We start from the raw sequence: 20,313 nt of genomic DNA on the forward strand, positions 1-20,313 counted from the left end.
ATCTATATCAACTTCATTTATTTTATGTTATGTTAATATACACACTAGCGAATGAACCTTGACAACTGAGTTCAAATAGTAGATTGGAAAAACAGCTCTTTACTTCAGCTGGAAAAGAACTAAAAAGTTTCGAGGTTGATAAACACTAGCTTAATACAATGTTTGCCCTGCAGGTAGAGTTTGTTTGGATAGAGAGAATTTGCAAAAAAAAATTTGCCTCACAAATCCCAATCACCTTTTTATCTCACACACATCACATCACAAAAAATGTTACAGTAAATATCTCAAATAAATCATCCAAATAAACTCTTATCCAAACAAATTGTGTTTGGATTGTAATTTGCTGTTGAATTTGCTGACCAAGTCCCAACGGTCAGAAATTATTTTAATTAGATCAAAAGGAGACAAAAAAAAAGAATCATAAAGAAATGACAGAAAAGAAAGCAGCAGCAGCAGCGGCAAAGAGGAGGAGTTGATCGAAGTATGAAAGTCTACAAGATTATGGTCGAGGTTTCGCCACGAGTACCCACGCCTGCCATCTTGTTCTAAATTAATCATGTCATGGAGATATGCTGGTCCACCCCTTAATTAAATACTTCAAAAGCTTCAACGCATTTGATGATTATAAATGAACTCCGCCGACTAATTGCTCGGAACTTGTTCCCTAGCCGAGAAAGGCTAGTGTGAAGAAGAAGACTGGCTTCAACATATATATATATTTCTTTAATCTTTCATTACCATGAAATCCAATCCTCTCTGCTTTCTTCCAATTAAATATCACGAGTAGCATAATTGATCAATTGATTAAGCTATAATTGGTATATAACCCCTTTTACATGTAAGCAGCTTGATAAACAAAGCAATCCGCTTTGGGCTGAGTCAGGAGAGACAACTAAGTGGCCTAAAGGAACAAAGCTGCTACTGTTCTTCCACATACTAATCTTAAGTGTTTACTGTTACCACTTTAATTAAGCCAAATCCGATGTTTTTACTCTTTTTATGTTGTGATCCCTTTCTGGTAACATTCTCGTGTACAAAAATTTCGGCTGGCAGTTCTGCTTTCCATTTTTAGATACTCTAGGTCATCGGCTGAGATTGCCATTGGTAAAATCACTAACCATAATCTAGTCACTAAACATCATCTAAATACGTGTGTCCAAAGCCCCCTTCCAAGGGATCTTTTTGACTCATGAACCATTGAATAATGAAAAGAATTCTCAGATGAGTTACCGGTTCCAAGGTCTGCCTATGGTCGTTTGAGTAATTAGACTGGGTTCTAATTCATGCACATTGCAAGTACTAATTCCAAGATTATTTTAGTTTCAAAAAAATTTTTCAAGATTATTTTTCAGTACTCCATTTTTTTAAATAATATTTTGTTTGCATCATAACACATTTTTAAACAACTTTTTTTTAAATTTTTTAATAGTATTTTTTATCTCACATACATCACATAACAAAAATGTACTATAGAATTATTTTAAACTCAAATATTTTTCTATTCAAACACATTCAATGAAAGTAAAAAAAAAAGTTTAATTCATAAAAAAATTTTGTTTACAATTTTAATACGTAATTTAATCAATCACAAATTCAAAAGAACAGAAAGAAAATGTAGATTCTCTTAGGAGCATTTTTTTTCTCTCTCCCCCCCCCTCGGGCCGCGGCGGGGGTTAGTCTTTGCTTCATGAGTGTCTGATCCACTTAAATTGCATATAACAGCTCACAATGCACATTTTGGACACGATTGTCTCCTTACTTGGTCAAGAAAAAAAATTTAATAGCTCTAGTAGTCCCAAAATCAATCAAAACGACTTTGAAATGAAACTAATAAATTTAGCTGAATAAGGTTAGCATCCAGACAAGTGAACAAGGGCAAAATTGCATGGCCAAAAGGGCATAAAATAAAATAAAGAAAAGGAAAAAAATGCAAAATCATCTAATTTTTGTGGTCACAACAACGATAATAATATTTTTATAATTTAATCTATCCTATTCTATAGGGAGGGAGAGTCTAAAAAAAACTGTATAAAGAATTAATAGATAAACAAATCCGATTAGATCGAATGAGTGCTTTGACTCATTTCTTCAATTTTTTTTTTTTTTACTGTAAGTGAGATTCGAACTTGTAACATATAATTCAAAAAGAAATTTAATTCGTTTTCGGTGACGGGCTGAGGCAATGGCTTTTCAAAGTCATATAATAACCACCTGACGCAACTCCAACAGGAACAAACACAAGTGGTATCCCTGACACCTCCATTTAGCCTACCCCGCGAGCGCGCGCGCGCGCAGATACACTGTGTACGAGCACATAAGCCAGTAGTAAAGGTACCACACGTCGATAGTGTCCCACGAAGGATGCAGACTGCAGTGAAGGACAAGAACAATTCTATTCATAGTCTCTGGATGGATGGCTGGATGGAAATTACCCAACAGTACCTGGCTGATGATGGTTTAGTACCAACAGCAGCATCTACCATCACAAGAAGACTCGGATGTAAAGCCACATGTTGCACAAACATTGCACCACCGGGTGTTCCCACAGCCTTTTTTTTGCACCAAAAAAGCGCTCCGCTGCCAGATACATTACACAGAGAGCCCTTCGAGTAATACGAGAGTGTGAGATTATTAAGCTTCCCACTGGCTAGCTAAAATTAAAGAAGGAAAGAAGGGAATCTGACACAATAACACTAATTAATTGGATCAAAATGCTATGCTCTGGGCCCATCCCTTTCTCACTTTTATTCCACTCACCCTACACAACATAAAGATAAAAAAAAAAAAAAAAAATCTTCCTTCCATGAATTCATATTCTTTTGTCACAAAACGTGATGAAGAGAAATTAATTAAGAAGATTGCTTAGTACTTTACGCATTTCCGCAACAAATACATTATTATTGTTATTATTAACCCTAATTGCACCATGTTGAGCCAGGTCTCACCTTCTTTCTTCCTCATGGTGAGATTTGCATAAACTACTCCCCTTATTAGCTCATCATACTACTAAATGCGGCAACCCTTTGCAGTTATGTTTGTTTTTAAAGGGATTTAGACCCCAAAAAAGCGCTCCAAGGAAGGATTTGTCTTGTCCCATCCCATCATTAACATGCACACACATCTCTTTCCCCTTTCTAATTCCAGGGATTGCAGGATACATACAACACGGAGGGGGGCTAGCGCGCTGAGGCAATAATAATAATGAGACAATGGACCAGTGTGCAGGTGTTTAGTGAGTACGAGCATGACTTTGTCGGTTGTTTTGTAGAGCGAGTCTCCCACTGTCATCGGTGTCCAGTACCACCGAGGTTACCTCACTCTCAACTTGGAGTGCATTTCAGCTGCTCCCTTTGATGGATGGATTTTATGGGGCTGGATGGCTGTTGGGAGACACAACTCACAAGCCCTTCCTTTCTTTTGTTACTTCTAAACCCTCTTATCACGTCCATCTCTCATTTTCACTCACTGATTATTCCTCCCAAAACTCCTCCTCAACTTCTATAACTTCTTCGCTCGGTACCGACTGCCAAGTTTTTTTTTTTTTTTTTTAAGTTTTTGCTTAGCTTCAAGGGGGGTCCCATGTCCAATCTAATCTTCTCATCTCCCAAGTGAATTTCAAGATTCCTCTAATTTTCTTACTCTGGAGTTTCCTGAAATTAATCCCTTCTAAGCATGGACCTTTTAGACCATTTCTGTATCAAATACTACCACTAAATCGGCTTACGTATTGAGAACGAGGTTGAAAAATTAGTGAGATGGGACCACTTGGTTTAGCACCAAAAACGTCCATATCAAGCTGAAAAGAAAGCACATGTCTGAGATTACTTAGTTGATTATCATTTATCTCTTTGGTTTATGTATGCTCTGGGGATTAGACTAGTCGAGTTGATGCTCCGAGAAAATTAGTGATTAGCGCAGGTTCACAGTTAGAGAGAAGCTTATGTTTTGCTGATTATGATGAAGGTAATCTGAGAGAGAGAGAGAGAGATCAACAGCCGAGGTGGTTCAAAGATCAAGGCTCACTACTGTTACTATCAAAATCCATGGAGCCAAGAGGGCAAGAAAAGGATATAGGCAGCCTCCCATACTCGATGGGTTATAGTCCACCTTCATTCACCAACGAATCCTCAACCAAGCCGCCTTCAGCTCCGACTTTGGATAGAAGAAGAATTGATGCCGGCCGCGGAAGTATCATCCCTATCACCCCCAGTCCTAACCAAACCCTAGATCAGCAGCAAAATCCACCACAACAACAACTATATGCACATAAAGACTCGAACCCAGATCCAGATCCAGTTCAAGTTACCAATGCAACCCCCATAAGTGGTGCATCTAACTCGAAGACTGCGACAGTGGCAGCTCAACAGCCGCCACCAGCAGCAGCAGCTTCAGGAGCTAATACAACTACTCCTGGCTCATCGGTTCGATATCGCGAATGCCTCAAGAATCATGCAGCAAGCATGGGAGGACATGTTGTCGATGGATGTGGAGAATTCATGCCTAGTGGAGAGGAAGGCACTCCTGAAGCCTTAAGGTGTGCAGCTTGCGATTGCCATCGCAATTTTCATCGGAAAGAGGGCGATGGCGAACCGCAAGCCGGTACAAGTGGCTATTACACACAAAACCATACGCCCAGACTGCACAATAGTGCTCATCAGGCGACACTATTTCGTACTCAACCTCAAACTTCTCCCATTAGAATGCCGCCTCAGCATCATCATCATCATCAGCAGCAGCATAAATTTGCTCATAGTTATTCCCATGGTTTAAGCGCTAGTCCGACAGGTCCTATGGCGCCTATCATGATGACTTTTGGAGGAAATAGCGGAGGAGCTGCGGCGGAGTCCTCTAGTGAAGATCTTAACATGGTTCAGTATAATGCTGGAGGACAAGTAGTGCAGCAAGCGTTCTCGGTGTCGAGAAAGAGGTTTCGGACAAAATTTACACAACAACAAAAGGATAGAATGAATGAATTTGCTGAGAAGCTGGGGTGGAAGATCCAAAAGCAAGATGAACAAGAAGTGCAGCAGTTTTGCAGTGAGGTAGGAGTAAAGAGACAGGTCTTCAAGGTTTGGATGCACAATAACAAACAAGCAATGAAGAAGAAACAAATGTAAGACAAGGGCTAATCCCCTTTCCGAGATTCTTGAATTTTTAGCGCAGAAAATATGAGATTGTGCACAACCATATACATGAACTGATTTCGGTAGATCAACCAGTGATTGGGTCGCTGATCACTGCTTGTTTTCTTGATATTTAAGATTATCTAAGAGAATTAACCACATCATCTAATACGGTTTCATATGGTATCTAATTTGACATCCTATATTTCTATGTATCCCAATTTTAGTTTCTCCTAAGCTCAACACTCTTTATTTATATCTGCCCTACCTCCAGATTACTTGGTAAGTAGTCATCTGTTAACTCGTAATTGTCAGCATTAATAGCACTCTACGTCTTAAGCACAAACTAAAAGCCCTCAGACAAGAATCTTGTTTTGGGGAAACCCATGTGTGTGATTAATGCATCTTTGTCTTTCTTTTATAGTGGTTTAATTTGTTGTTTTATGTTTTAGCCTTCACCACTGACAATGAGTTGAAATATGATACTCCCTCATCAATTTTACAGCTGGATGGAAAGACTGTCTAGCTTTTAGTACTTGATCACATACTGGCCTGGTCAGTTGTTTGCTTCTTTGATCTGGTCAAAATTACTTGGAGCACGTACAATAATAAGTCTAGTTCACTATATGTTAGTTGTGGTATTACAGTAAACAGATTAGGGCACATAAGGAGAATTTCTTAAAAATTGAATGATTACCCAATGATTGGATAACCCTAAACAAGTAGTTAGGTAATCCTGTGTATAATATACAGGCGGACAGTTTCCGGAAGAGATGAATTGTGTGCCTTAATCATCACAACATAGGAACTGAGAGTACAACCGTCAGATTTAGTCAGTGAAAACTAGATTTTGATGCAGTAAGTAGGACTGGAAAGTGAGCTTATGATTATGAGATAAAAGATATATTCCAGCGGACGATCCAAGAGGGGGAAAAAATTGCAAATCCTCTCCATTTTCCTCTTAAAATGTGTACTTTCAGCATGAGTCGCATAGAACAAACTAACTGAAATTGGACTCATAACTATGTAGACATAAAAAATAATTTATGTTAAGAAACTTCAATTAGAGAGTCAACCGTGTTTTGAGTAGGGTATTCAGTAATCAGTAAGTGAGTGAAATTCTCTACTAGATCATAATAAAGTAGGACCAAGCCACAGGCGTTCGCCAAGGAAATCATAATTCTCGCCTGCCAGAGCCTTGAATGATTACATAAGATTTGTTGATCTCTTAAAAAAGACATAGATCTAAGTTTGGAAAAGTTTCTGCTATTGCTGATCCCTATAGCAGTGAACCAGTGCGCAATACAGGACAAGAATATTAAGAGATCAATAGGCGGAAATCAGTTATCACCCCAAAAGCCAAAAGGACTGAAGTGCACGAGATGATATGGATATATTCTTTAATGGGATCAGCCCCAAGCACCTGGAGGTCCTAGACTGAAGGAGGGCAAGTTTTGTTTTTCTGAAGGAAAAGGAGGGTAAGTTCGGATTACCATTCTGGAGTCGTACATTGAAGCTGCAGAAAGGGAACCACTATACTGGGAATTTGACGCTCCATCAGGTGGTCCAAACCGTCAAACTAAAATGCCCTTGTGTAAGTATTCTACCTTTTCTCGTTCAGTAAAAAGAATGTAACATAAATTCTTTAGCTTTGTAAATGCCTATATCTTATCGTATAGAAGAAACTGAATCAGCTGCATTAATGCTTTGTAGAGGAGAGAATTCAAATATCTACCACTTCTTATAGCGAGTCAAACGCACAACTTCAAATTTATAGCGAGTCAAGTTCATTTACTAACCGTATAAAGGACTGGGGCATTATAAATAAGACAAAGTATAACCTACTGTTTATACTCATGACCAGTGTTTTAAAAGAAAAGCAGTTTTGTAGGATTGAATACGGCATCGTATATTAAATACACCAACACCTACGATGGATTAATTATTAAACTCGTAATCACATCGAGCCGCCTAACAGACAGTAAGATGACATCTTCATTGCGAGCATGAAAATCCTAGTAATGGCAGAATTCTAAAGTTCATGTCCCAGAGCCCTTCTTACCTTTTTCACCCCCTTCTTGATTTACCATGAGTTATTTTCCTCCAGTCTACTTCAAGGAAATGGCTGATCTTTGTGCAATCTTAATGGACGACTGATGAGTGCTAGCACTTACTAAGCATTACTAGACAGGCTACCAATCCCTACTTCTACCCTAGGTCCTTAAATACCATTCAGGAAAATGAATCTCTTTGCTTTAACAAATTGCCTATCAATGAACTAACAGTCATCAACCACTAGGCCAATGGCTCAGTAGCCACTAGGGAGGGGCTTAAGTCCTTCCTTGAGCTGTAGGTGAGGGTTCAAATTTCACCTGCAGCGAAAAAAATCTAAGGATTGTGCCAGAATACTCCCGTGGTCTAGTTGGGTATGTATACCCACTAGCCACTTACCACAGCCTCCTTAGGCTCCCCCTCCCCCTAGATTAGGATAGAGTAGGTTATACAAATGTATCGTTGCTGGCAAAAAAAAAGAAAAAAAACTAACAGTCATCAATAGCCAACAAATGGTGTTTAAACACAAATAACAAGGCATCTCTGAAAAGGAAGAAAAAAAAAAAGAACTAACAGTCATCAATAGCCAACAAATGGTGTTTAAACACAAATAACAAGCATCTCTGAAAAGGAAGAAAGAAACATGGAGGAGATAAAAAAAAGAGAACTTGCCACAAGGTCCAACTAGCTTAGATGCAGACAAACATAAACGATAACTCATGTTGTGCCTAAAGGGGAATAAAGAACTATAGCTTGCTGAAAGACGCAAGATGGATGAAAAAAAAAATTGCATACCAGTGCTTAAAGCTGCTTTAGCACATAGCTATCTAAGGAATGAAAAGTTAGAAGATAAAAAGGGAGAGGAGATTTTCACCTAAACATGCTCGAATAAACCTGATTGGATATAAACAAACTAGTAAAGCATGTGTTACTTAGAAGAGTAGCCGTGCTAAACGTTCTTCAAGAAAATATGTTGCAAACTGCTCTACAGCTCTGCAGTTTCACTCCTCATTAGTTCTCCTATATCACCTGTCGCTTGTGAGGCCTTCTCTTTGGCAGCTTCATAGCTTCCCTTTGCATCCTTAGTCATGGTATCCTTGGCATTTAGATAGGTGTCGTGAACCTTTGACTTGGCACCTTCATAACGACCCACGACTTCATCTTTCATGCTCCCCATTGCATTATGCATTGCCTCTTTGCCATCGTTCGCCTTGTCTGATGCTTTATCTTTCAGCTTCTCTTTGGTGCTCGTAGCCAAATCTGAAGCCTCATCCATGGCCTGACCTATCTTATCAGAGTTGTAAGAATAAGCATTCTGTGCTTTATCTTTCCCAATTTCCTTGGCATTGCCTACCATGTCTGACATTTTATTCATTGCATCACCAGCTTTATCGGAGGCATAAGCATAGGCATTGTAAGCTTTATCTGTAGCTGCCTCTTTGGCTTCACTACCCATTTCTGAAGCTTTATTCATGGCATTACCCACTTTCTCTGCAGAAAAATCATATGCATCGAGCATTTTTTCCTTTCCTCTCCCTTTTGCTTCATGGGCAATATCTGAAGCCACGTTCATGGCTTCACCGGCCTTATCAGAGGCAATATTGTAGGCATCATAAGCTCTTTCTTTCCCTAAATCTTTGGCATCACCTGCCATTTCTTGGGCATTAGAAGCCTTATCAGATGCCATGTGCCTAGTTTGATCGGCCTTCTCTGAAGCAAAGTTTTTAGCATCTCTCATTTTCTCATAAGCGCTATCTGCCATGTCACCTGCCTTTTGAGAAGCATACTTTGATGTCTCTGCATACGGAAGGAAAAGTCATGTAATTTCGTGTTAAAGAGTTGTCATTTGATATCAGGGGACAAGAGAGTATTTACCTTCGGCTGCAGAATTCAAGGCATCTGTGGACTTTGATGCAGCATCCTTGGCTTTATCTGCCATTCTTTGAACTGTATCTTTCGTGTTATCCTCATCCAACCCAAACCCCCTAAAGGAAATGTTAAAACCATATGATAACATGAACAGCATTGAGAACCATGCTAACCCTTTAAAAAGATCAGCTTTGCAAGAGCACATCAAACAATAAATGGGCTGATGTCCAATAAGCATTTGCTCAACTAGTTACAACAAGCAGACACAAAAATGTTGATCTTGTTTACGGGTGCTACCCTTCTTTGGGATTGCCTTTACCGTAATGTTTGTACTGTACGTTTATGCTACCCTTCTTTAAGGACTTAACCGACCCAAAAATATGTGTGGGAGCGTGCGTGCGTATGTGGTCTATTTGACATCCTTCCATCACCAATATGTTCATCTTCTCATTAAAAAAAAAGCAAAAGAAAAAGGAGGGCCAAACTTCTCTTGAATTTCACTCTACAAAGGAACTTCAGAATACAAACAGAAAAGGAATTGTGGCAACTACATCCATGTAACCAGTGGCATGCCAATCACGGCATAATACGGACTCAGGCCCAAGTTACAGCTTCACTTGCAATAAACATTTCACCGATCAACAGATAAATCTAAGTTTAAAATAAGCCAAGGAAATTGGAAAAACTCACGCTTGGTTGCTTACCCCAAAAGTGAAAAAAAAAAAAAAATCATGCTTGGCACATACGTACGAAGCTAAAATTGGAATACTCACTCAGAGAACTTGCCAAGAGCCCAATCAGCCCAAGAGTCAGTCTTGTCCTTGGCATCTTGCATGGCCTCCGAAGCACTTTTCTTGGCCTCTTCGGCCTTGATCTTAATATTTCCAGTAGCTAAATTGGTTCTTTCTTTAGCATTTTCCATCGCCTCCTCACCCCAGCCCCAGCCCCAACACAAGGGTATTACTGCAGCCAGCCACAGTGCCAAAAACACTTTTCTTTTTGCCATCGTTGATCTTTTTACCTTCTCTCGATCTTCTTTCAATTTCCTTGTACAAGAATTTTCTGCAAAGTAGAGTTAGGATCCAAATTTTGGAAGCAATTGATCTTAAAAGGAAGTTGGTGAAGTTATGATTCTTTTTGTTTTCATTAAACCAACAGCGAAGTGGGGAAGATATATAGATAGAAGAGAGGAGTTGTAGTGGCAGTAGTAGGATGAAACGTGGCGGTTAAGTAGGAATGCATGAGGACCAAGTTTCATTCCAGTTTTGCCACGTATTTATAAGCCAAGGGGTAGACCATTCCTTACCGTATTTTATGCTATTTCTTACAGTTCCACGGGATTTGCTCCTCTCCACACACCCACCGCCACTGACGGTCACTGGTGGCCGGAGAGGAGCCATGGCAGTTCGGAGTGTCTGGCCGGTTAAATTCAGAAAACTCGTAGTACCTTTACTGTAGAGAGAGAGAAAAAGGAACGTGCCCATTTCTGATTTTAAAAAACAAAAAGTGGTCTCACAGATTTTCAACAATTTGTTTTTAATTTTTCTCCCCACGTATTGAGTGACAGGTTTTATTTACAGAAAAATCTTAAAATATTTATCTAAATACATTTATTCGGCAACCAACTTTTATTCAACCATTCCATCCCAAGAAATTAATAAAATAGTATGTACGCACTAGGACTGCAAACGAATCGAGCCGCTCGCGAGCGGCTCGAGTCAAGCTCGAGTCGGCTTGAGTTAAACTTGAGCTCGAACTCGAGCTCAGAATATTAACTTTGTTAGCTTGCGAGCCGGCTCGCGAGTTTGAGTATATATATATATATATATATATTATTTTTTTTAATTTAATAATAAAATTACGTATATTATATTTATTTTTTTATTTTTTATTTTCATAGTAAAATTACGTATATATTCTTAATATTTTATTATTTATTAAGAAAAAAAATATTATTTTATTTATTTTTTAAAAAATAAAATAATTATTTTTTATTTTTTTCGAGCTCGAACTCGAACTCGGCCCAACTTGATTCGAGTCGAGCTCGAGTTTGAAATTGCCGGCTCGTCGAGCTCGACTTTGATAAAATTCAGTCGAGGCTCGACTCGATTAGCTCAAAGTTCGATTCGGCTCGATTCGTTTGCAACCCTAGTACGCACGTAGAAACAAGACAAGCGTAAGAGCGCAATGGAAATGAAGCCAAGCCGCAGGCTCAACGAGGAGGATGAGGTCTACAGCAGCTTAACTCATTCTGAATGCAATGATCACTTGCTATTTCTCACTACTATTTAGTAGGAGTAGTAAATTAATCATTAGTGGATAAACCAAAATTTGTATGTTGAAAAATTGTTCTCTCGCACTGGGATCTTAGTAACATCCGCCGCAACTCTATTCTACAAGAAATCAATTCTAGCTCTTATTCTGCAACTTTATCAGGTTCGCCGTCTCCGGCTGCAAGTTTAACCCGCTGGTGATGCTCAGCAACCTTGTAATTTACCATCTCCTTGAACAGCTGGGAATCCAAAACACAGTCTGGCCGCCCGTACACAGCAGCTTGAACGCTGGCCATGAGTTTTGCAATCTCACGGCCAGAGAAACCTTCAGTTTTTTTAGCAGCCTCTCGGATCACATCGTCCGATACATCTTTCACAGTTATTTTCTGCGCTCTCTTCTTAAACAAATGACCCCACTTAGACTCGTCTTCGCTTTGATCCTCACCACAAAGGTACTTGTTCAAATAAAGTTTCAGCAGTTTGCAGCGCTCCTCCTCCCGGGGGAGGGGGAATTCAATAACTTCGTCAATGCGGTCGGTGATGGCACTGTCAAGATCTCCGGGCCTGTTTGTAGCCAGTACAAGAACGATATCCCTTGACTGGTCCCCTGTTCGAAAGAGCAAAGCATTCAAAGCACTCCTCTGAGCTTCACTCATGTGAATGCTATTGCGCCTGCAGCGTATTAAAGTTCCATAACATGAAAACCTGAGAAACTCGAACAAGGAATAAACGTGTCTGCTTTCCTACTAAAAGGAATGTCAACATGTTAAAAATTCTACAAGCTTGAAATGTTTTGTCATGAATAAAATCACTGCACTTGAAAGATTTACTTTAATAGATCCAAAAAAATGGCAGATTTATTGATTTAAGAAAGCGTTACGTTACTAATTTAACTTACTCGCAAAGGAAGGCATCAGCTTCATCGATGAAAAGCAATAAACCCTTATTTGATTTTTTGGCCCAATCAAAGATTTCATGGATTTTGGTAACAGCCTGTGGACCAAGCGGTGCAACATCTCCCCCTGTCATCATAGCATAATCCAAACCCTGCAGAAAACAGCTGAATGAATGAGAGCACACCCATGCCTTTTTCTTCATAAGAATTTCCACAAACAAATCCAAAGAACAATTTCACATTTCTCATCAATAAGATCGCTGACTCTGTGCCATCATGCATAGGAATCTTCCCAGGCTCTCTTTTGCGCAAGAGAATTAAGGGTTTTTGTCAGCTACTTTGGTGAAAACCAAGTGGCACACATCGCAAACTGGAAAATATACAAAACTACAAAAATAAAACCCAAAAATCGTATTTTTTCGCTATCAACATCGTAATAATTGGCATACACCATGGATCAATTTATTTTTGTCAAAGTGGTAGGCGGCGGCGGCGGCGGCGGCGGCCGGGGGGGGGGTGTGGTGGTTGTCTTATTCAGGGAAAACTTAAAAAGCTCAAACATCTACGCAGTGGCCAACTGCAACACTGGTACGCCCATAATGACATGAATGAAAAATCAGGAAAAATTGGATGAATCATTTACCGATTTTCTTGCTATCTCCCTGGCGACCATGGTTTTACCCGTCCCAGGAGGTCCATAGAACAGCATGTTGCGGAAAGGGGCCTCATGAGATTTGGTGTTTGCTGTAGCCCGAGCAAGGTGCTCTACTCTTCTCTGCAATGAAGGATGCAGAACTATACCTCCCAAAGGTGATTTACTTTGTTCTCCAGCAACTGTACCATATTTGAATACCTTATTTACACCACCTGAAACTATCCCTGACCACGGGAATTTTGTGATGGACGATTCTCGAATTAGTGATGGTTGCCCAAGAATGCGATTGACATACCCCCAAATAACTCTTGCACCTTCCCTGAAATCACGGAACAGATTCAAGTGCAAATAAATAAGTATCCACTTACCTTTGATATCAATTCTGGCATTTCATGTAATCACTGCAAAATTGACATGAGGAAGAAATAAAACTGCACACATACAATTACCAAATTATGCCAAAAAATTCCATATCATGTATGATCTCTGGAATTTCTTAATAAATGACGGAATGACCACAATCACATTCCATGTAACATCATTTCAATTTAAAGTTTGTACACGCAAACACAAAACTTATCAACAAGTCAAAACTGCTCACAATCCCACATGTTGCATTTGGACAGGTAAATGACAAGAAATAATATCTTGCAAAATTCTATCAAGTGGTCAGAAAATGCTAACCTAGTGGTATAGACTCCAGCAGCTAATGCAGTAGCTCCTCCAATAGTCATTACCAATTTACTCCTATCAGTCAATAGAACACGAAAACCCCCTGCAGATTGACCCAAAAAAAATCATCAAATCTACAGGTTACAAGCTCAACAAGATGGATAAGTATATGGGCACGAGGATAAGAAAATGGCATTTGGTTAGATAGCACAAAAACTGCTTAAAGGCTATAGAGCTGATGCTTTAGATAGTATAATATTTAAAAAGTCAAAGAGACTACCTCAGCACAAATGTTAATTAAGGAGGGCAATTTGCCTTTATATTAAGGATCCCTAATAGTAAAGAACAACTGATATTCGAGCATTTGTTTAAGGGGATCAAATTTACAGGACAGTATCCAGCATGTGAGTTCATGAGTGAAATTTCTGGTGATCCTTTAGAGTGACAACTACAAGGAGCATTCATGACCATCCTTTCAATGCCAAGACCTTGAATTTGGATGATATTAGCACAACAAAGGAAGTCAGGGATTTCGGCGTCTTCATAAGAGAAACTGAAGTTATTTTCCAGTCACATGCAGAGACTGGGCGGGAGGGGTTGGGTTGGGGAAGGGCTACTACGCTTCAGTCACACTCTTAACCTCATAAATCTTCAAGTAACTAGCTACAGTTCAAGTCATCCATACCTTCGATATGACTGAAAGTCGTATTGATTGCAGCAAGCCACTTCTCTCTTTCACCGTTTATCCTGTCTATAAGCATCCTTCTCTTTTGTTCCTCAGTCAGTTTTGCCTCATGAGCTCGAGCTTCTGCCTCAGCCATGGCTTTCACTCTTATCGTTTCTCTTTCAATTTCAGCTCTCTCTTTTTCAGTCTGTCTCTGCTGAGCTTGGATTTGATCTTCGGTTGCTCTTCTTGCCTGTTCTTTTCGTATAGATGATTCCTCTTGCATTTTGACCAATTCAGCATTATGACGTCTCTGAGCTTCATGATCTGTCTGAAAGTATTAGAATAAAAAAAAATGAAAAATCACCAAACACTTCCAAAGACCTGAAACACCAAAAACAGGTGATTAAGTCATTTTATCCTTAATTAGATGATTGACTGCAAAGTCCATGATCATACTAAGTTTAGAGAATATAAATTAAGACACATATTTTGCCACTTAATGACCCAGAGTTATCACAAAACCATGAAATCGACAAAAATCAATCATTTGGATAGTCGTTTTCTTGCAAATTTTTATGGGAAAATTCTGTAAACAAGTTTTCCAACCACCTATTTATCTGACACAAGTCAAAATTCAAATTGTGCTACACCATTATTTTTCTAGCAATGCTTCTGAAAAGCACAATCAAAATGGAAACTCCAGCCAAACTCCTTGAGAATAAGTTAAAAAAGAATATAATGTCCACCTGCATCCGTTTCCTAGCCAAGTCATCTTCATATCTTAATACTTGCGCCTTTGTCTGAGCTTGCTGTTGATATAGATTCCTCTGATCTTCTGCCCATTTTCGTTGCTTGTCCTGCATGAACATATGTTTTAATGTTCAAGTTTAATGTTCAAGAAAGTGAACTTAGGAAAAATGTTGCTATAACAAATACAACTACATTTGATCCTCAAATGACTGTACACTCAACCCAGACATCAAAATAAGAAAACGTCAAGCAATCCAATTGAACTATTTTCAACTTCCAATCAAAGGAAAAAAAATGGTCCCGCTTGCAACGCCATTTCACATGAACATGAAGCCATAGCATGACAAGATGAAATCCATCCGTTCAGCAACCATAATTACGGCGAATTACAACTTTTCCACGGCGATCAATCAATAACCAAATCAATCAATTCTTAAGTTCTGCAAAGTCGAGTAATGCAACTAAAAAAAAAAGGAAAGAAAAGAAATCTTTTGGTAAAGTCAGAACTAACAATATCCGCGTGAGCCTGAATGGCCTCAAAATGAGCTTTTTCAGCCGCTAACTCTGCTTGCCTCGTCTGCTCTTGCTTCCTCATCACCTCAAACACCTTCATAAAAATTCTCAGCAAACAGAACAAATTAATTGAAAAGAAAACAATTTTCCCGCTAAAATAGGTTTACTAGCATACTAAAGAGCCGTACCTGTTTAGCATAAGGAGAGCTATTGATTTCCCTAAGAACTTTAGCACCTCTCTCCAATGACTCAGGGTCAAAACCACCTCTGGAGTCTTCTGCATCGGCGGTGGACTTGGAAGCGGGATCAGAAGAAGAACTCTCCGGTGTCTGAGGTGGAGATGGAGCAGAGCGGGAAGTGGAGAAGGGGGGAAAACGGAGGGGATTGTCGGCGTATGCAATATTGGAGACTGAAGAATAAGACGCCCCGGCGGCGGCGGCGACGGCCATCGCGGCCAGTGAAGATAGCCTAGAGCCGGCCATATTGGTGCCAGAGCTGGGATCTCTCTATTGTTTAGTTTAGGGTGCTGTTTCTCTGTTAAATCAACTTGTTCTTTCTTTCTCATCAAGCTAATTTCCCACTATTTTTTTAATTTTCTTTTTCTTTTTTTCTCCACTCTTCTCTTGATTTTTTTCTTTTTTTTTTTTTTGCAATTAGCTGACCAAGTACCTCAAATAATTCATTAGATTAGTTTAATTGAGCTATAGTGAACGATTCAAAAAAATTACTCGAGCCTAGATGCTAAAATCCTCGATTGAATTTTTATTAACAAACCAGTACTAGTTTTTGTCAATTGCCCAACAAATCTACATCAGCTTGTATTGTGCTTTAACCACCAACCAGTACATAGCTTAACGCATTTTCCATTAACTTGCATGAAATTTTACCAAATAGTAATATAGTTGCTATGATTTTAAGATGCAAAATTTCATATGTGTATTGCTGTCTAGATTTCTTTTTCTTTTTGACAAATACATACAAAATCGTTTTTGCTTGAATTGCCATTTTTTCTTCAAAAAATGTTTATGTTTGTCATTTTCAATTATCTTTTTAAGATATCTCACATGTATCGAAATGTTATAATACAGTTTTTTTTTTTTTTTACAAAAACGTCAGAAAATAATAATCCAAACGGGTCTGTTAAATGAATTAGCTTACTCTAACTCATACTATTGAAATTGAGACGCCTAAAGCTGGGCATTTTTTTTAGCACTATGGATGTAACACAGTCCTAAGAATCAATAAAGCTTCGGTTTGCTTCTCCAAAATAATAATAATAATAAAGCTTTGGTTTGGACTAGTGGCAGTCTAATTTTTGACGGCGTTGACGGAAAATCAAAAGAGAGGGATGAAATGCGTTAGGCGGGGAGGGCAGCATATACTACATAAACCCTGGAGTGGTGATTAATGCCTTAACGGTGGAAGACCTTAGGGTTTAAGCAGCAGCACCAGCTAGAGCTTCCCCATGGAGGCGACATCCGGACTTATTTTAATTTGAGGTATTGGGCTTTCGTTTTGCGTAAAATAATAAATTAACCAGCCTTGCTTGCTAAATGGACCACTTGGAACGGGGGGACGTGTAATGGAGCTGTCTTCTTAAACGAGTTGTTCCCAATGGGATGGGCTCTATAACTGGGAACGCCCATGGGCCCCTTTTTCCTTTTTTGGGTGCAGTTTATCGTTCCCCTGTTCGACACTTCGAATCTAAATATCTAGTCTATGACGTAACTTCTTTATTGGTTTTACATTATCATTTTATGTCTCAAATCTCAATGTTTACTTTACAGTTTACACCGTTGCCTCGTAAGTAATATTCTGCAAAGAGGATAGCAAGAACTGCTATCTCCTCGTATATATAGGCACCTCAAGTTTCACTAAATCCAATAAAATTTGAACAGGATTGCGGCTGCTATAGTTACTGAATTTTACTTGATCATACAATGTTGTAGAACTCGAATCTACTTGACCAATATCAATTTGCTGAGAAAGAAGAAGAAGATCCAGCACGCTTGTGTGCCGGATCAGGTAACAAAAAATGTACTCACCCAAATTTGAGAGTTCTAATAGCAATGCAAACTGTGCATTAATACACACATTACAAGCTGAATCAAGAAGGCTTCATTTTGTCTACTGCTGCATCTATTATTATTATTTTTTTTTTTTTTACACATATTATCTTTTGGTATCGAAAGACTCATTTTCGCATTAGATAATTAATTCTTAAGCATTCCCTGACTGACCCTTCTAGTAGATGCATGCTGATCGTTTGACCTTCAGCCTGGATAACTTGTAACCCAGAGTTTACTGCCCTGTTGCATATGAAAATTGGAGAAAGAAAAGTCAGACGAAAAAACAAGCAAGATCCGGTGAATGTGGCATTGCTGCTGCCTACAAGTTTGATTGCAGCTGCGTAAGACACTCCAGGACAAATGTGATATCTAACTAAAGGTTACTTAGATATGGACAAGACGGGAATGAATGTAGGGTAGGGTCAGATAAAAGCCAGAAAAATGTATAAAGGTTTCATAGATGAAAAGAACCAATAGATAATTGTGTAGGGTCTGGTAGAGTATCCGGATTGGAGTTGAAAATGAGAGGCTTGCGGTTTGTACCCCACATGGAATGCTTTGAGTTTGAACTAGTTGGCATGGCATGTTCTCCAAAATAAGAGCTCAGATTAGATCTCATGCGGGCAAATTTTTTAATCTTAAAAGTCCAGGATAAGAAACTGGATAGCCAGGCATTGCCTTTTTGGGATATGATAGGCAGTTTGGTGACAGGAATTGTTTTTATTATCTAACCAGGGAAATGGTGATGCATGAAAATAATAAACTAAATTGAACCTTTCTGGTGTCAAATCCTCCAAGTCTAATGCAAATCTTGTTTAGGCATGTAATGATGTCACAATAACGAGTGTCCACTTTTGCAATCATGTAAAAGTTTTCACACTTTTAAGGTTTAGACATTCTGTATGAAGGATGCTTCCTGCATTGCTTATAGATTTTGCATGAAAATCTGAGAAATCTGTCTGCACGTTTAAGGTTATGATTCTTCATTTTTGGAATGGGGTAAAAGAACTAAATTTACGTACCTGAGTCTGCATCCTGTGGCTTGATGGCTCAGCGTTTGTTTCTGCCTGACCTGTAATTTGGAAATGGAACATTGCCAGACTCGATGTGCTTGAGGTCTTCCACAAGGATTTGATAGTGCCTTTTCACTTCCTCCTCAGTTTTCCCTACCGCCCTAGCAACATTTTGCCAACGGTCTGCGGTATCCTTGTCATATTTAGCAAGGGCCTTTTCAAACAATTTATTTTCTTTGGCTGTCCATGAAGAGGAAGAAGAGAGGGAATTGGATGCCATTGCTTGCCCAAGCTTCAAGTATGGCTATTAAATGCAAAGCTGGAAAGTTGAAGCTAGAATGTATGTGTTGGGAGCTGGATGAATCTTGCAAAAAGAAACACGAGAGAAAGGAGGTTTTTTCTGGTCAAGAAATAGACTTGAAGTCAAGGGAAGTTATGGAGAACCGTTTCCAAGTGAGCTGTTTATAAGCTAGAGGAAAGGTGGTGGGGCTTTGCCAATTGGAGAATATATTTTGCAAAAGCCAGAATAAGGAGTGACCCGTCCGCTCTAGAAACCACAAAATATAGAGAGAGAGGAAGAAAGAATCAGTATCAAGGGACATACTGTGCCTTATGTAGTCATTACCATTGATTTGGATCCTTAAGGTCCAGACAAAAAGGCACAAAAATCTGAATTCTTATTACTTTCCTGATTTACTGACAGCAGGATTAGGTATAAGCAAATTATGCACTGGTAGTCTAGTAGGCTGCAGTTAAACAACTATGATTCTTCATTGTATTAAACTGTAATTGATAATCCTTTTGCTTCTGATTCAGCAGAAGTACTTTCTTTTTATACTAGTGTCTCAGTCTACATGTCTAAGCCGCTCATAACCGTATTGGGATTGACAGATGATCAATGGTATTAAGCTGTAGATACTACTACATAAGCCCGATTTGTAACTTAAAAAATTGGTTGTTTATCTGCACTAAAATTCACTACTATACTGTGATTGATCTTTTATCTGAACTTTTGTTCCACTTCACCCAAGGGAAATTGGTGAAAGTGAATGTTAAATTGAGGCTTAATAGCAGCAATTTTGAGCAATGCACTGTTTTCGGATTCTTGCCAGTTCGCAGCTTAAGAAACAATCTCGTTAGCTGCTGCAGACTCAGAGTCATGGCCTCAGAATACTCTGCTGACCATGCGTTAAGACGCTTAGTTATGAGCTTTATGTGATTTGACGAAGAGTAGATGAAGGAATCAATGCTTGCCAAAGTCCTATGCACTTTTACATCGTGACCTCAAGTATGATGACATCTAAAGGGCATTTCTTTTAAGTATTTGCTAAGTCCAGCGGGAATATAAAAGATTAAGGATGCGTTTGATAAAACTAAAATCTGAAGTCTAAATCCAGTAAGTTATTGAATTGTTAAGTATTAAATCTAATGAGTGCATTGTGGAGGCCAATTGTGAATTTGTCCACCTCGGCACCATCTTGGACAAGAGACTTTAATGCCTTGCTTCCTGGGTACCAGGCATTCCAACTTAAAGACCTTTAAGGTCAAGGGTTCGAATCCTGGGGAGGCCCCCGAAAGCACTACCAGGCAGCAAGGCATTAAAGTCTCCTGCCCAAGACGGTGCCGAGATGGACAAATCCACAATTGGCCTCCACATGCATATTACATTCAATCATAAGTGAATAGTTTATCACTAAATTTTAGGAGCAAGTTTTGTCTAGAAAATTTAATGACACTTAATTAATTCAGATGTTCAATTTTT

At 39.0% G+C, this 20,313-nt stretch overlaps 4 protein-coding genes across 4 annotated transcripts; 1 reads left to right on the forward strand and 3 right to left on the reverse strand.

The window, feature by feature from the left end:
• The first annotated feature begins 3,326 nt into the window (after positions 1-3,326).
• Positions 3,327-6,855, forward strand: LOC140011497 (zinc-finger homeodomain protein 6-like). The gene is made up of 2 exons (XM_072060488.1): positions 3,327-5,113; positions 6,412-6,855. The coding sequence occupies exons 1-2, from the start codon at positions 4,044-4,046 to the stop codon at positions 6,443-6,445; spliced, it is 1,104 nt and encodes a 367-aa protein (XP_071916589.1). The 5' UTR covers positions 3,327-4,043; the 3' UTR covers positions 6,446-6,855.
• Positions 6,856-7,758: 903 nt separating this feature from the next.
• Positions 7,759-10,268, reverse strand: LOC113698674 (uncharacterized). Its single transcript, XM_027218566.2, has 3 exons — positions 9,818-10,268; positions 9,051-9,160; positions 7,759-8,972 (listed from the first exon to the last, which is right to left on the reverse strand). The coding sequence occupies exons 1-3, from the start codon at positions 10,048-10,050 to the stop codon at positions 8,161-8,163; spliced, it is 1,155 nt and encodes a 384-aa protein (XP_027074367.2). The 5' UTR covers positions 10,051-10,268; the 3' UTR covers positions 7,759-8,160.
• A 1,044-nt stretch (positions 10,269-11,312) lies between these two features.
• Positions 11,313-16,021, reverse strand: LOC113700111 (uncharacterized). Its single transcript, XM_027220574.2, has 8 exons — positions 15,658-16,021; positions 15,468-15,563; positions 14,953-15,063; positions 14,225-14,534; positions 13,552-13,642; positions 12,856-13,186; positions 12,216-12,364; positions 11,313-11,989 (listed from the first exon to the last, which is right to left on the reverse strand). The coding sequence occupies exons 1-8, from the start codon at positions 15,949-15,951 to the stop codon at positions 11,461-11,463; spliced, it is 1,911 nt and encodes a 636-aa protein (XP_027076375.2). The 5' UTR covers positions 15,952-16,021; the 3' UTR covers positions 11,313-11,460.
• Positions 16,022-17,507: 1,486 nt separating this feature from the next.
• Positions 17,508-18,991, reverse strand: LOC140011498 (protein RADIALIS-like 3). Its single transcript, XM_072060489.1, has 2 exons — positions 18,561-18,991; positions 17,508-17,778 (listed from the first exon to the last, which is right to left on the reverse strand). The coding sequence occupies exon 1, from the start codon at positions 18,829-18,831 to the stop codon at positions 18,589-18,591; it is 243 nt and encodes an 80-aa protein (XP_071916590.1). The 5' UTR covers positions 18,832-18,991; the 3' UTR covers positions 17,508-17,778; positions 18,561-18,588.
• Positions 18,992-20,313: the final 1,322 nt, after the last annotated feature.

Source organism: Coffea arabica, chromosome 7e (genome assembly GCF_036785885.1).
Source record: "Coffea arabica cultivar ET-39 chromosome 7e, Coffea Arabica ET-39 HiFi, whole genome shotgun sequence".
Classification (NCBI taxonomy): Eukaryota; Viridiplantae; Streptophyta; class Magnoliopsida; order Gentianales; family Rubiaceae; genus Coffea; species Coffea arabica.

Excerpts from the sequence above, each read along its gene's own strand:
- LOC140011497 (XM_072060488.1), top strand. The coding sequence starts at position 4,044 with ATGGAGCCAAGAGGGCAAGAAAAGGATATAGGCAGCCTCCCATACTCG. Across the intron at positions 5,114-6,411 it reads GCAATGAAGAAGAAACAAAT|TGAACCAGTGCGCAATACAG; the intron begins GTAAGACAAGGG and ends TCCCTATAGCAG.
- LOC113698674 (XM_027218566.2), bottom strand. The coding sequence starts at position 10,050 with ATGGCAAAAAGAAAAGTGTTTTTGGCACTGTGGCTGGCTGCAGTAATA. Across the intron at positions 9,161-9,817 it reads GCTCTTGGCAAGTTCTCTGA|GGGGTTTGGGTTGGATGAGG; the intron begins GTGAGTATTCCA and ends CATTTCCTTTAG. Across the intron at positions 8,973-9,050 it reads CTTGAATTCTGCAGCCGAAG|AGACATCAAAGTATGCTTCT; the intron begins GTAAATACTCTC and ends TTCCGTATGCAG.
- LOC113700111 (XM_027220574.2), bottom strand. The coding sequence starts at position 15,951 with ATGGCCGGCTCTAGGCTATCTTCACTGGCCGCGATGGCCGTCGCCGCC. Across the intron at positions 15,064-15,467 it reads TTCAGGCTCACGCGGATATT|GACAAGCAACGAAAATGGGC; the intron begins GTTAGTTCTGAC and ends ATGTTCATGCAG. Across the intron at positions 12,365-12,855 it reads GGGAGATAGCAAGAAAATCG|GGTTTGGATTATGCTATGAT; the intron begins GTAAATGATTCA and ends TGTTTTCTGCAG.
- LOC140011498 (XM_072060489.1), bottom strand. The coding sequence starts at position 18,831 with ATGGCATCCAATTCCCTCTCTTCTTCCTCTTCATGGACAGCCAAAGAA.